The sequence below is a fragment of the Panthera leo genome, chromosome F2, assembly GCF_018350215.1.
Source record: "Panthera leo isolate Ple1 chromosome F2, P.leo_Ple1_pat1.1, whole genome shotgun sequence".
Taxonomy (NCBI): Eukaryota; Metazoa; Chordata; class Mammalia; order Carnivora; family Felidae; genus Panthera; species Panthera leo.
This window is the reverse complement of record NC_056695.1, coordinates 17,299,672-17,314,241: the sequence shown is the minus strand read 5'-3', so window position 1 is coordinate 17,314,241 and position 14,570 is coordinate 17,299,672. Positions and strand designations below refer to the sequence as shown.

Sequence of the window (14,570 nt, the reverse complement as noted above, 5' to 3'; positions counted from 1 at the left end):
TATTTCTTTAGGGTTAAATCTTACAAGTGATTTAATCAATCAGAGAATATCCACATTGTAAACTTGTGACACACATTATCATATTATCAACCAGTATATAGTTTTACCAAGTTATTCAGAAATAATTTTAGTTCAGGGGCGCCTGGGTGGCTCAGTCGGTTGAGCGACTGACTTCAGCTCAGGTCACGATCTCGCGGTCCGTGAGTTCGAGCCCCGCGTCGGGCTCTGGGCTGATGGCTCAGAGCCTGGAGCCTGCTTCCGATTCTGTGTCTCCCTCTCTCTCTGCCCCTCCCTCGTTAATGCTCTGTCTCTCTCTCTCTCAAAAATAAATAAACGTTAAAAAAAAATTTTAAAGAAATAATTTTAGTTCAAATATATATTGAAGGGACTTAATCAACTCTTGCCAACAACAGACATTTAAAAGAAATATCCTAATTTTATGGGTCTCCCCAAATCTCATGTTGTTATTTATTAGATGTTTCAATTTCTTTTGTTAAATTATAAAGGTCTTAGGCTCCATAAATTAAAGTATGAGACTGGCAGAAAAATAACTGAGATAGGCAAACGTTTTAATGTAGCATGTTACAGATGGGGTATTTCAAGCCATTCATGAGGGGGTGAGTTTTTCCAATGGTTTTCAAAGTACACCCTTTGGGGAGGGTGGAAAAGGGGGTAAGTACTGCTGGCAAGTTGGAATAATTCTCATTCATTCCCATTTCAATCACATTGGTCTGTTTTACATATTGAACTTATTGGTAAATTGATCTGGAGGATTCTGGACCTGAAAACAAAACCAAAAACATATTTAATGCAAGGTTTTGGGACAACCGGTATTTTGCAATATAAAATAAGTAAATAAAATCATTTGAATCTTTCCCTCACATCCTATGCAAAAATACATGTCAGCTGGATTAAAACACTAAATGGAAAACACCTCCATAATTACCAGAGAATATGGGAGAGCATTAACTCCTTTTTAAGCATACTGATGAAAGTGGAGGCCATAATGAGAGGCACTATTTCTCTGTGTTGGTTTTTCCTAAAAATATGTGCCTCTGACAGATTCAAATGTTTTTGTGGCTAACAAAGTGCAGAAATGCTACATATCAATAATACTGCCAGGGTGGCTTAGGGTATTAACATCCCTGTTATCTCTATCAGCACACCCAGATTACCCCAAAATGTACACTGTAAACAAAATAATGTCCAAAATGAAAAATGTAATACATTCTAGTATCTTAAGCTGCTAGCAGACTCTTGCCATTAAACCCTTCCTCTCCCTAGACATTTTGGAGGCATCACTGCTTTTTCTCTGGAGTCACAGTGTCATTAGCATAGAAAGGCTCTGAAAGTCCTCAGTAGAAAAACTAACTTTATTTACTCATTGTTTACTAAACTTACTTCACTGTAGAACCCTCCCCTCAACATGATACCCATTAATATCCATAGAATTTGTGGACACACTTAGCAAATGCCAGGCTGAAAATTAATATATGAATGGGAAAATGCTAGGCAAGAGGGGTCATGAAAGACACTCTGTCCATTTATTGCTATTTTACCAATGTCCAAATTGAGGCACTCTCCAATGTTGTGATCTGCTGACACCTAGTGCTGATGCTTTAATTTAGTACATGCATACATAATTTTCAATACTTTCCTGTCCACCTAAATAAAAACCCCTGCTTGCAGACTGCCTTGGATTTATATTCTTGTACATCATACTTATAACACACTTATATATTGGAATATTATGCAAGGATTTATGTAAATAATCTAAAGGACTAAGAAAGTATGTCACCTTGTATTTTTGCTCTTCTCTTACCCATTCACATATGTCTTATGAGACTATACATATAAAAAAATGTAATGCTTATTCTGACTCTTTATGTCATACCCACGAAAGGAACTGAATTAGACTGTGTTTAGGAGATAGAGCCAGAAGGTTCAGACAGAGAGATCAGGCCATTCTACAAAAACTCAAGATTGTTACCGGGATGAGGATAAAGTGTTTCTTTCAGTAAACCCTTGAACTTCACTTTCTTTTACCCCCAAAGTACCCTTTGAGTTCTAAGTAAAGGGAAAATAAAAGGAAGAAGGAAAAGTAATAAAACTGCAGTGATAAGTATTCTCCTGCTCCACAGACATTGGTTATTTGGTCCAGCCATTTAAAATTAATGTTAGTTTGAATTGCAAGCTGTTAGGCTTACGAAGATTAAGATGCAACTTCTGATCTATATTAAATGCGTCTCTATATGTTTACTTTAATAATGTCAATGCAAATGACACTTGTTTGTACAAATACACTGTATTAATATCTTCCAGGTTTCCTGATGCTAGTTTGAGAAGATTAGATCACATATTTCAATAAAAATTCTAGTGCTACAAAATCCTGGAATGCCAATTTTGAGGCTTACCTGATAACTGTAAAGTGGTCACTCATAAGATAGGGTTAGTATTTTTGAGTATTTGACATTCTTTTTTTTAAGTAAGCTCTATACCCAACACGGGGTGTGAACTCAGGACCTCAAGATCAAGAGTCACATGCTCTACCAGCTGAGCCAATCAGGCATCCCCCCTTTAAGTATGACATCTTAGTTAAGTAGTATCAAATCTGAGTATTGCTGGAAACCATGAAGCAATTCCCTACTGTGAGAGGGGCGCCTGGGTGGCTCAATTGGTTGGGTGTCCGACTTTGGCTTAGGTCAAGATCTCGCAGTCCATGGGGTTGAGCTCCATGTCATGGAGCTGTTAGCTCAGAGCCTGGAGAGCTGTTAGTCTGAGCTGTTAGCTCAGAGCCTGGAGCCTGCTTCAGATTGTCTCCCTCTCTCTCTGCCCCTCCCCCACTCTCACTCTGTCTCTCTCTCAAAAATAAAATAAAAACATAAAAAAAATTCCTTACAGTGTATTTACTAGTTCACTTATAACTACTAAGTTCAGAATATATGAGAGTGTGTGTGTTTGTGTGTGCACACATGCATGCATGCTTTGTGCAATTTCTGTTTCTAACTGAATGTAGCACTGGCAGTTAAAGGCCTAGTTCTTTTGAGTTTGGCAAGTCTAGGCTACTGTGTGACATGTGATGACCTAACTCTATCAAAATTACCGTGAAATCTTTATCTATACATTTTGTCATGATGTTCTTTGGTTTTTACCTGATACAAACAAAATCCTAAACTCTAGGTAAATTCAGGCATTCAAAACTTCATGTTTTAAGGTGCTCATTTAGGAAATCATAAATATTGTTTTAGATTAGTATCAAAATTACAACATAAAAATTTTAAAAAGTTTTTAGAGAATTTGTGGATTTTCAATGAATGCATGCTTCGATCTCAGGCTGAGAAACACTACCATAGATGACAGCCATTCATTCATTCAACAATATTTATTGAGGCTACTGTGTGCCTGGCACAGGGAATCTAACAATCAACAAACTGCCTGCCCTTATGAACAGCCTTACAGTCTAATGGGGAAGAAGGACAATAGACAAGTAATTATATAATTTCAGATAGTGATTAGTGCTATAAAGTGAGCAGGATAAGGAAATGGAGAGTGAAAAGGACAGAGGTTGGCAGGAATGGCATCTTGCTGGAGCTGACATTTGAGCAGACACCTAAAATGATTACCTGGGAAAAATTTTCCAATCAGAAGAAGAGCAAGTGCAAAGGCCCTGAGACAGGAATGTATTGGAGTGTTTGAGGACTAACAAGGTGGTCAGTGCACCAAAGCATCCAGCCAAGGAAATGTCTGAAGTAGCCAGGCGCCAGATCACAAAGGGTCCTATGATGTTGTAGTAATGACTTTGGTGGTTCCTAAGGAAAAAATGGGATTGCAGAAGGCATGCTTTAGATAGACTAGAGGTGGAACTTCTGTCCCTGGAACTCAGCCCTTTTTTTTTCTTTTACTTTTTAAAATCAACTTTATTGAGGTATAATTTACACACACAAATGCACCCTTTTTAAGAATTCAGTTGGATGAGTTTTGGCAAATGTATATATCCATATCCTCATCACCATAATCAAAATAAAGAATATTTCCATCATCCTAAAAAAGCTCCCTTGTTCCCTTTTTCAGTCTGCATCCCTTGACCCAGCACCAGAACCAGGAACTCCCTGGAATCTGGGGAATCATTATTTTTAATGAAGACTTAGAGCTGTAAGGACCTAGATCTGTGCTGACAATTGAGAGCCACTAGCCACATGTGGCTACTTAAATTTAATTAAAATTAAATAAAGTTAACAATTCAGTTTCTGGGCGCCTGGGTGGCTCAGTCATTAAGCATCTGACTTCAGCTCAGGTCATGATCTCATGGTTCGTGAGCACAAGCCCCACATCTGGTGAGCATGTGCCCACGCTGCAGGTGAGCTTGAGCCCTACTTTGGGTGAGCCCAAGTTTCCTCTCTCTCTCTCTCTCTCTCTCTCTCTCTCTCTCTCTCTCTCTCTCTCCCTCTCTCCCCCCTCTCCTGGGATTTTCTCTTTCTCTGCCCCTTGCTCACTTGTGCACGCTCTCTCAAAAACAAAACAAAACAACAACAACAAAAACCCAATTCAGTTCCCAAGTTTTACTAGCCACATTTCAAGGGCTACGCTAGTGGCTGCCATATTGGACAGGACAGGCATAGGACTTTTCCATCACTGCAGATAGTTCTATTAGGCAACGCACAGTTGTTACCCAGATGGAATTTGACCTTTGCCACATGAAAGTAGGCTAAGCAGCCTGAAAACTGAGTAAACCATACAAGTCACATTACCTAGTTTTATGTTACTATCTGTGTTTAATACTTTTATCACCAAATAATTTTAAAAGCCCATGTATGGGCCAGAGTGTTGAAGGAGGAGGAGTGTTCACTGGGATGGCATGATAACAACAGTAATTACGGGGTTGTTTACTACATAGAAATTCTTCCTCCTTTATAAGTTTAAAGGATGTCCTATTTTTTTTTTTTTACATTTATTTATTTATTTTGAGAGAGAGAGCAAGCGAGGTAGGGCAGAGAGAGGGGAGAGAAAGAATCTAAACCAGGCTCTGAGCCATCAGCACAGATCCATGGGCTCAGATCATGGCCCGAGCTGAAACCAAGCGTCAGACACTTAACCGACTGAGCTACCCAGGCACCCCAGGATCCTATTTTTATTAAGGGAAAGGGTGATTTTTTTTTATAACTCATAAGGCACCATTTTAAGTAAAATTAAATCTTAAAATCATGGTCTTACTAAATTACATATTTTTTTTTTCTTTTTTGAAAGGGGGGGTTCAAAGCAAATATGCTGAAATATTAACATATGTTCAACCTGGTAGTCGGTGCATGAGTATTTTTATATAATGTTTCTGTACACTTAAAATGTTTGAAATATTTTAAAAGAAAAAAATGTAGGCTTTCATTTTAAATGTTGGACAAGAATATTTAATGTTATCAAAATTGTTCATGATTTGATTAAACAATTCAGGTTAAAAGTAGTTTAGCACACTAGTACAACATAATGGTCAGTATGACAGAAGACTCATTATAGTAAACATAATGATTAAGCATACAGGCTCTGGAGCCAGACTGCTTGGGTTTTAATCCTAAGTATGCCACTTACTAGCAATGAAACACTGAACAAATTAAATAACCTCTCTGGGCCTCAGTCCTCATCTGTAAAATAAAAATAATAATAATAGTACCTGGCTCAAAAAATATTATAAGGATTAAATAAATATATGTAAAGACCATGGCACATAATAGATTCCTAATTAGTGTTAATTTAATAGCTACTATTATGGTGATGATAATGATGATACAATTTTGGTTTCCTAATACTTTTAGAAAAAAGGAAATTGAACAGTCCATTAAAAATGGTAATTGTAACCTTCTAATTGATAAGACTAATTTTAATTTTTTTACTTATTTTCTAAACATTCTATGTAAATTCCTGTTGTACTTAAAACAACAGAAACCAAAGTCTGGGTTTTAAGTCCTTCCCCAGATATGACCCACAGTCTGATAAACACTAATTTCCCATGTGTGATCCTTGGACCAGCAGTATCAGCAATACCAAAGAACTTGGTAGAAATGCAAATTCTCAGGCTCCATCCCAAATGCACTCATTCTGGGGTGGAGCCCAGCAACCCACTGTTACATTCGATTCTGATGATCACTAAAGTTTGAAAACTATGGTGCTAAGGCATAACCTATAACTCTACTTGACCTCTTTCACCTTTATATAATAAGAAATACTGCCAATCATTCTTCTTCAAATACTCTCTGCAACTCTTGTTCACAAAGTCCTTCTTCCACCCTTTGAAATACCTTTCATGAGCCTTTTGAGAATATCTCCTCTCTGTCGCCAGTTACTGCCTGACACAGAAAACGCAAATGCTTTCTGGAGCCAAGCAGGTAATATGTCTCAAGGGACCTGGTATATGACCTTAGAGAGAGAACTGCTGGCCACTGCACAAAGATGTTCACATTAAAAAAAAAAAAAAAAAAAAAGTTAAACTGCTGCTGGCCAAACAAAAACACATGTAAGCCAAGTTTGGCCACTGGCCACCAGTTTGCACTCACTTCTTGGCTAATTCTCTCTCAAATCACTAAGCAGCTGTGATGTAGTGGAAAGAGTGAGTACTAAACATGGAAGAAAACCTTGATTTGAAGCCCAGCTCTGCTACTTGCTAGCTGGGTGGTAATAATGATGATGATAATGTTAACCTTCCAGAGTTAAACCTATCTCACAGGACTGTTTTAAAGACTAAGATAATATTCTGAAAAACACTCCCCCTACAACAAGCCCTCAATTTTTCATAGCATTTGTGATATTTATTTTCTTATACTGTTTTGATTGATTACATGCTTTATTCTACCTATATTTATGAACAATTTAGTTTAGCCTATTTCTACTATTAGACTTGGAGTTCCTCGGCATCAGGGATGGCATTCTGCATCCTTTCAAGTTCTCACGATACCTACTTCAGTAATTAAGTCCCTCACATATCCACCCTCAGCTTCAACAAAAGCTGATGACTCAAAGTCTGATTATCTGGAGTAGAGATCTGGAGGAACACAGTCAACTCTTAGTACAGGTGTATATTTTTCATATAAGAAAGCATGTGGCTGACTTATAACAATCCCCAAAGATATGATTCCCTTCCTTTTCCGATATAAAAGAAAAACAATAATGGTTATGCTCTTGTTAAGTGGATGCCTCTTGCTTTTACATTTACTAGGTTTATTAAAAGCAATATAGGAATTTTAGGGGCGCCTGGGTGGCTCAGTTGGTTAAGTGTCCAACGTTGGCTCAGGTCACGATCTCACGGTTTGTGAGTTCAAGCCCCGCATCAGGCTCTCTGTTGTCAGTGCAGGGCCCACTTTGAATCCTGTCTTCCTCTCTCTCCACCTCTCCTTCTCAAAAATAAATACACATTGAAAAAAAAAAAAAGCAATACAGGAATTTTAGAAGTGCCATACTAGAAATTTATGGGGAAAAAGAGGGTTTCAGTTTTAACTGCATTTTGTCAATTCAGATAGAGGTGATGCTGGGGTAATGGTGATAGAAGAGGTATATATCAGAGCAGCTAACATTAGGGGCTCAGCTCATTTTCCCATAGGGAATACTGAGATGAGAATAAGAACTGTTAGTGGGGCTCCTGGGTGGCTCAGTCGGTTAAGCATCTGACTTTGGCTCAGGTCATGATCTCACGGTGTATGAATTTGAGCCCTGCATCAGGCTCTCTGCTGTCTGCTTCAGATTTTGTCTCCCTCTCCCTCTGCCCCTCCCCTGCCACATTCTCTCTCTCTCTATCAAAAATAAATAAACTTTAAAAAAAGAAAAACTATTAGAAATCTCATCAAGATCTTTTAAAAGTTATTAGGCAATTAAGATCATGGATTTGGGGAAGAAGAGGAAGGAAGCATGTATATCTCACATAAGCAAGTTAGAAGCTTTCTGCACTCCTATGGCCTTATAAGAAACAGCATGTCATATTTTGTCCTAACAAAACGTTCTTACTTTACAGGTACCCATGCCTTCTAAATGCCTGTAAAAAAATAATTCACATATTGAACGTGGCATGGTTAATGCCCCTTTGTTAGCCTTCTTACTTTCTGAACTTTGCATCTACAGACTCATTAAGTGACTTGAAGGTTAAATGACCCAATTTAATTCTAGAATTGATCGAAAACTTAACTCCTTTCCCTCCTCCTATGAACTGTGCTTTATATCAGGGTATTTTATTTTTTTTCCTTTCAAAAGTATCATTCTTAAAATTAGAACTATAGTAACAAATGGGTTTAAATGTCAGATTTAGTTTTGGAAGAGTATTTCTAACTAATCAAAGTTCCACATGGGGAAATGAACATTGGATGAGTCAAATGGATTGTGCTTGACAAACCAGCAAAAGGCTACCCATTTTTTCAGTAAGGTGGGAAGTGGTTATTTTGTCAAGTGTGATTTAGAATGACATATTCAAATGCGATTTAAAAAATCTATTTCACTATTCATATGTATTATCAGTAAAGAAAATTTAGCTTGGTGATGTCAAAACATAAAAGTGCATGCCCATGTGCACACTGCTGTCATTTTTCATGTGTTTTGAGGCTTTCATAATTCAATTCTTTGGATTCTGTATGATGAAAATAAAATTTCACTGAAGGTGTAACTTCTCAGTAACAGTAGACAACAATTTCCACCTACTAGGCATATTCAATTTCTCAACTTAAAAACACTCAATTAAAAACCAGTTCCAAGACCATGTATGTAGTTACCACCAAATTATTGTCAGAATAGAAATAAACAACTTTTCCTGCATGAATTAAGAAAAACTTTATTTAAAAAAATTATTTTTTCAATGTTTATTTAATTTTGAGAGACAGAGAGTGACAGAGTGTGAGTAGGGAAAGGGCAGAGAGAGAGGGAGACACAGAATTCAAAGCAGGCTCCAGGCTCTGAGCTGTCAGCACAGAGTCAGACGCAGGGCTTGAACCCAAGAACCATGAGATCATTACCAGAGACAAAGTCGGACACCCAACCGATTGAGCCACCCAGGCGCCCCAAAAAACTTTATTGAAAATTATCCCTTTCAAGATAAGTAACATTACCTATCTTGTATTACGGTAACATCATTTGTGCCGTGGGCCAGGAGAATTGGATAAGAGAATAACGTTTAAATAATTTCTCTTTCAAACATGTCACTTCTTTTGAAGAAAACTGTAGACAATAATTAAGGTGGAAGTCAGTACTAATACCTTTTAGGAGTGTCTCACAGATGGTTCATTTCAAAGCATCAAATTCTATTTACCCAAAAAACCTAGTAAGGTAAACAATTCCCTTGGCAGCTACAGAAGACTCAAATGGCCTCATGGACTGCACTGATGTATCTATTTTGTCCCAAACGTTTCAGAAATTTTGAGATAGTTCACTTATCTAAGGTTTCAGAAAGCAAGAATTTCCAGAATAAGTGAAAGGGGCTCACTGTACAATAATAATTAAAACAATACTAGCTTTCAATTAACATATCAATGTGTTGTGCATGAAGAGGCAATTTCCAAGCACACAATAAAATAAAGCTCTGTTGCCTCCTTAAGGGTAAACATCCTTATCACTCCTTCCCCCTAAGAGATCCAGAGACCTAACAAAAGGTGTGAACTTAACAGCTCTTTTCTTTTGTAGAAAATAGTATAAAAAACACTCTCTGGGTCTGAGATACACTGGTGGTTTGACCTTGGACAAGTCACTTAATTCCTAGTCTGTTTCCATAACTGTAAATGGAGTCGACAATACCTGGTATCGTATTACAGGATTGGTGCCAGAATGAAATGATGTATGTGAACGTATTATGTAAACTATAAAGCAACAGTAACCGGAAGTTAGTTATTATTTTATATAATACTGGCCTAAACTTTCCTGCTATGTCTCGTCTGCAATATGGGTACATATCTAGATCTGAATGCCTAACCGTCGCTTGCTGGCTGTGTGAACCTAAGGAAGTCACTTCCTTTTGGGCATGTTTTCTAACAAGGTTTTTATGAAGAGCAAATGATAATGTGTACGTAAAGATTGAGGCAGAAATATATTAAGAACTTAATAAATAATAGCTATTATTAGTTTTGAAGAGAGGACCGTAAGTAAATTATATCTAGTTAAAAGCCGTTGCATGTATATACAACTCTACACGCATCCAAAGTACTGTTATTTGTACTGTAAACTGCAAAGACGTACAGGGAACTAGGAAACAAATGGCGCCTCAGTGACCCTCAATACAGAAGGGGAATAAGGTAGAGAAGGGGACTTAGGCGCCTCAGTAGCTTGGAATAGCGGCAGGAATGAGAGGAGAAGTATGGCAGAAAAAAAGACCTTAAGAAATACTCCGAGAATCAATTCATTGTTTACCCCCCGCCCCCCTCCCTTCTCTCTTACGACCTCCGGCCTAGATTAGGCCATTTCATTCAACTTCCCAGCCCGCTATGCCGCTGGACATTTATTTACTGTACCTTCTTCACTGAGAGCCTTTCAATTCCCCTCCCCTTCTATGAGTCGTGAACTTCAGACCCTCGGCTTCCGACACCCATTCCCTTTAATTCTGCTTTTTACCAAGCTTCCCTGTATCCTTCTCTCCGCCTAAGGGGGAAGTGAGGCTGAACGCACCGCAGGGCATCCTAGGAAATGTGGTCTCTCATTCTCTTTTGCTTGAGCCCCAGAGTGAGGAAGACGACAAAGAAGATCCAGTTAAAACTACAACTCCCGGCAAGCAACACGAATGACGATCTCCTTTCTGCCCCCCCTTCCTATTGCCTTCCTCTTCCTCCTCTCCGCGGGTGCTGAACCGCATGGCCTCACGGTATTGTAGTTCTTTGCGGATCCAAAATCCTAGCATTCAATGGCCCGGAGAGAGGCTGCAAGACTCTAATTCCCAGAGGGCAGAGCGGTAGCTGCGCCTGCGCACTCCCAGTGAGGGCGTGTATGTCTGTGTGTCTGAGGGAGAGAGAGAGCGAGAGTGAGTGAGTGTGAGTGTTGGGTAGGGTGGTGGCCGTTACGTTCGGGGCAACGGCTACGGCAGTGGAGAAGTAAGAAGAGAAACAACGTCCGGCGCTTCCGCCTTCGCTTAGGAGGAGGAGGAGCTGGTAGGGAAAGGAAAGTGATTCGTCCTGGGCCTGGACTAGACAGAGTCGGGCCGGTGGGTGTCTGGGCTATGAGCCTTTGAGGGTCGCTTGGGACGCGGAGCGAGACACGAGAGCCGAGAGGTATGTCTCAGCCGCCGCCGCCGCCTCCGCTGCCGCCGCCACCTCCTCCCCCTGAGGCTCCGCAGACTCCGCCGTCCCTGGCGGCGGCGGCGGCGGCGGCTCCTCCGGGGGGGCTCTCGAAACGGAGAGACCGGAGAATCCTCTCTGGGAGCTGCCCGGATCCGAAGTGCCAGGCGCGTCTGTTCTTCCCGGCCTCCGGTTCTGTCAGCATCGAGTGTACCGAGTGCGGACAGCGGCACGAGCAGCAACAGCTGCTGGGGGTGGAGGAGGTGACCGACCCGGACGTAGTGCTACACAACCTGCTGCGGAACGCGCTGCTCGGGGTGACAGGGGCACCCAAGAAGAACACGGAACTGGTAAAGGTGATGGGCCTTTCTAACTACCACTGCAAATTGTTGTCGCCCATATTAGCTCGCTATGGAATGGATAAACAGACAGGCAGGGCTAAGCTTCTCCGGGACATGAACCAGGGCGAACTGTTCGATTGCGCTTTGCTAGGTGACCGCGCCTTCCTCATCGAACCAGAGCATGTTAACACAGTGGGCTATGGCAAGGACCGCTCCGGAAGCCTCCTGTATTTGCATGACACACTTGAGGACATCAAGCGGGCCAATAAAAGCCAGGAATGCCTCATTCCAGTTCATGTGGACGGGGATGGACACTGCTTGGTGCATGCTGTGTCCCGTGCTCTAGTAGGCCGGGAGCTCTTCTGGCATGCCTTGAGAGAGAATCTTAAACAGCACTTTCAGCAGCACCTGGCCCAGTATCAAGCCCTGTTCCATGACTTCATTGATGCCGCTGAATGGGAGGATATTATCAATGAGTGTGACCCTCTGTTTGTACCACCTGAGGGTGTTCCCTTGGGCCTGAGGAACATCCACATATTTGGCCTTGCCAACGTATTACATCGCCCTATTATCCTGCTAGATTCTCTCAGTGGCATGAGAAGCTCTGGTGATTATTCAGCCACCTTTCTGCCTGGTCTCATCCCTGCAGAGAAGTGCACAGGGAGAGATGGTCATTTGAACAAACCAATCTGTATTGCATGGAGTAGCTCTGGTAGAAACCATTATATCCCCTTGGTAGGCATAAAAGGGGCTGCTTTGCCCAAATTGCCTATGAATTTGTTGCCTAAAGCATGGGGTGTGCCTCAGGACCTTATTAAAAAGTACATTAAACTTGAGGAGGATGGTGGTTGTGTTATTGGAGGAGACAGAAGTTTGCAGGATAAATACTTACTGAGGCTTGTGGCTGCTATGGAAGAAGTCTTTATGGACAAACACGGTATCCATCCAAGTTTGGTTGCTGATGTCCATCAGTATTTCTACAGGAGGACTGGGGTGATAGGAGTTCAGCCTGAAGAAGTTACAGCAGCTGCTAAAAAAGCAGTAATGGATAATCGCCTTCACAAATGTTTGCTCTGTGGTGCCCTTTCTGAACTTCATGTTCCTCCAGAGTGGTTGGCTCCAGGAGGGAAACTGTATAACCTGGCAAAAAGTACTCATGGACAGCTGAGGCCTGACAAAAATTATAGCTTTCCCTTGAACAATTTAGTTTGCTCATATGATTCAGTGAAAGATGTTCTGGTACCAGACTATGGATTGAGTAACCTGACAGCCTGTAATTGGTGCCATGGCACATCTGTGCGAAGGGTCAGAGGAGATGGGTCTATTGTGTATTTGGATGGGGACAGAACTAATTCTAGGTCCACTGGTGGCAAATGTGGTTGTGGATTCAAACATTTTTGGGATGGTAAAGAGTATGACAATCTACCAGAAGCTTTTCCTATTACTTTGGAATGGGGTGGAAGAGTGGTCAGAGAAACAGTATATTGGTTCCAGTATGAAAGTGATTCATCTTTGAATAGTAATGTTTATGATGTTGCAATGAAACTTGTTACCAAGCACTTTCCAGGTGAATTTGGGAGTGAAATCCTAGTTCAGAAAGTTGTCCATACTATACTGCATCAGACTGCCAAAAAGAATCCCGATGATTATACTCCTGTAAATATAGATGGTGCTCATGCCCAAAGAGTTGGAGATGTACAAGGACAAGAGTCAGAGTCTCAGCTCCCAACTAAAATTATTCTTACTGGACAGAAAACAAAAACTTTGCACAAGGAGGAGTTAAACATGAGTAAAACTGAAAGAACTATTCAACAGAATATTACGGAACAGGCTGCTGTAATGCAGAAACGGAAAACAGAGAAGTTAAAACAAGAACAAAAAGGGCAACCCAGGACTGTTTCTCCTAGTACCATTCGTGATGGTCCGTCCTCTGCACCTGCTACCCCTACCAAGGCTCCATATTCACCAACAACTTCAAAGGAAAAGAAGATCCGAATAACAACTAATGATGGACGACAGTCCATGGTTACACTTAAATCTTCAACAACCTTTTTTGAACTTCAGGAAAGCATAGCCAGAGAATTTAACATTCCTCCATATTTACAGTGTATTCGATATGGCTTTCCTCCTAAAGAGTTAATGCCACCCCAGGCAGGAATGGAAAAGGAGCCGGTTCCTTTACAGCATGGTGACAGAATTACAATAGAGATTCTAAAAAGTAAAGCGGAAGGTGGTCAGTCTGCTGCAGCACACTCTGCCCACACTGTGAAACAAGAAGAGATTGCTGTTACTGGTAAACTATCCAAGGAACTTCAGGAGCAAGCTGACAAAGAAATGTACTCCTTGTGTCTTTTAGCAACATTAATGGGTAAGATCATTTTAACTCAGATGGTATTTCTTAATTGTGAATATTTTTCTGTTGTCTTCATGAAAAACAATCTGTGATCATTATAAAAACGATTTGATTATATAAATATGTTAGGAAGAGATTATTTTTTTCCTCCTAAATAGATGGATGTTAGCATGATTCTCCATTGAGTAAACATTAGGACAACTAAGAAAGTGAAAGTAGTCCATTAACTGTAACCAGATTATTTAAATATAACTTATTCTCATATTTTTTTAATAGCTTATAATGTATCTGTTTAAAGTCTTTTAAAATATTTTCCCCCCAGGGCTGTATTGAGCCTGGTCACTTTGTCCCTTTTCATTTATTTTAAAATTTTCTTTTCCTGCATGTCATGTGATTTCAGGACTTCCTGTTTGATGAATTGCAGTTTCTGGTGTTTATATTCTCACTGCACTCCCACCTAATAGTCGCTGTCCTCCATTTCCTGTTCTTCCTTTCCTAGTTCATCACATTTTTATTTGTACATTAGGATTTGTGTTTAAGTAATTTCCTTGCTCAGTGACTCTTTGCTTTCAAACATATTGTACTATTATCACTCATGAGAAATACAAGAAACAGAGGTGGATATTAATGTGTTTCTTAAGAAGCATTTCTTTTTAA

The 14,570-nt window shown here is 40.2% G+C and overlaps 1 protein-coding gene and 1 long non-coding RNA gene across 2 annotated transcripts in view; one reads left to right on the top strand and one right to left on the bottom strand.

Moving 5' to 3' along the window:
* Positions 1–552: 552 nt before the first annotated feature.
* LOC122210482 lies at positions 553–10,611 on the bottom strand. Its single transcript, XR_006198090.1, has 2 exons — positions 10,464–10,611; positions 553–781 (listed from the first exon to the last, which is right to left on the bottom strand). It is a non-coding gene; the product is annotated as an uncharacterized LOC122210482 (long non-coding RNA).
* A 315-nt stretch (positions 10,612–10,926) lies between these two features.
* VCPIP1 (valosin containing protein interacting protein 1) overlaps positions 10,927–14,570 on the top strand; it is a 30,028-nt gene continuing 26,384 nt past the window's right edge. Inside the window, exon 1 of the mRNA XM_042923166.1 lies at positions 10,927–13,928. Within this exon, the coding sequence (XP_042779100.1) occupies positions 11,216–13,928 (2,713 nt within the window). The 5' untranslated portion in view covers positions 10,927–11,215. The remainder of the gene's footprint in view (positions 13,929–14,570) is intronic.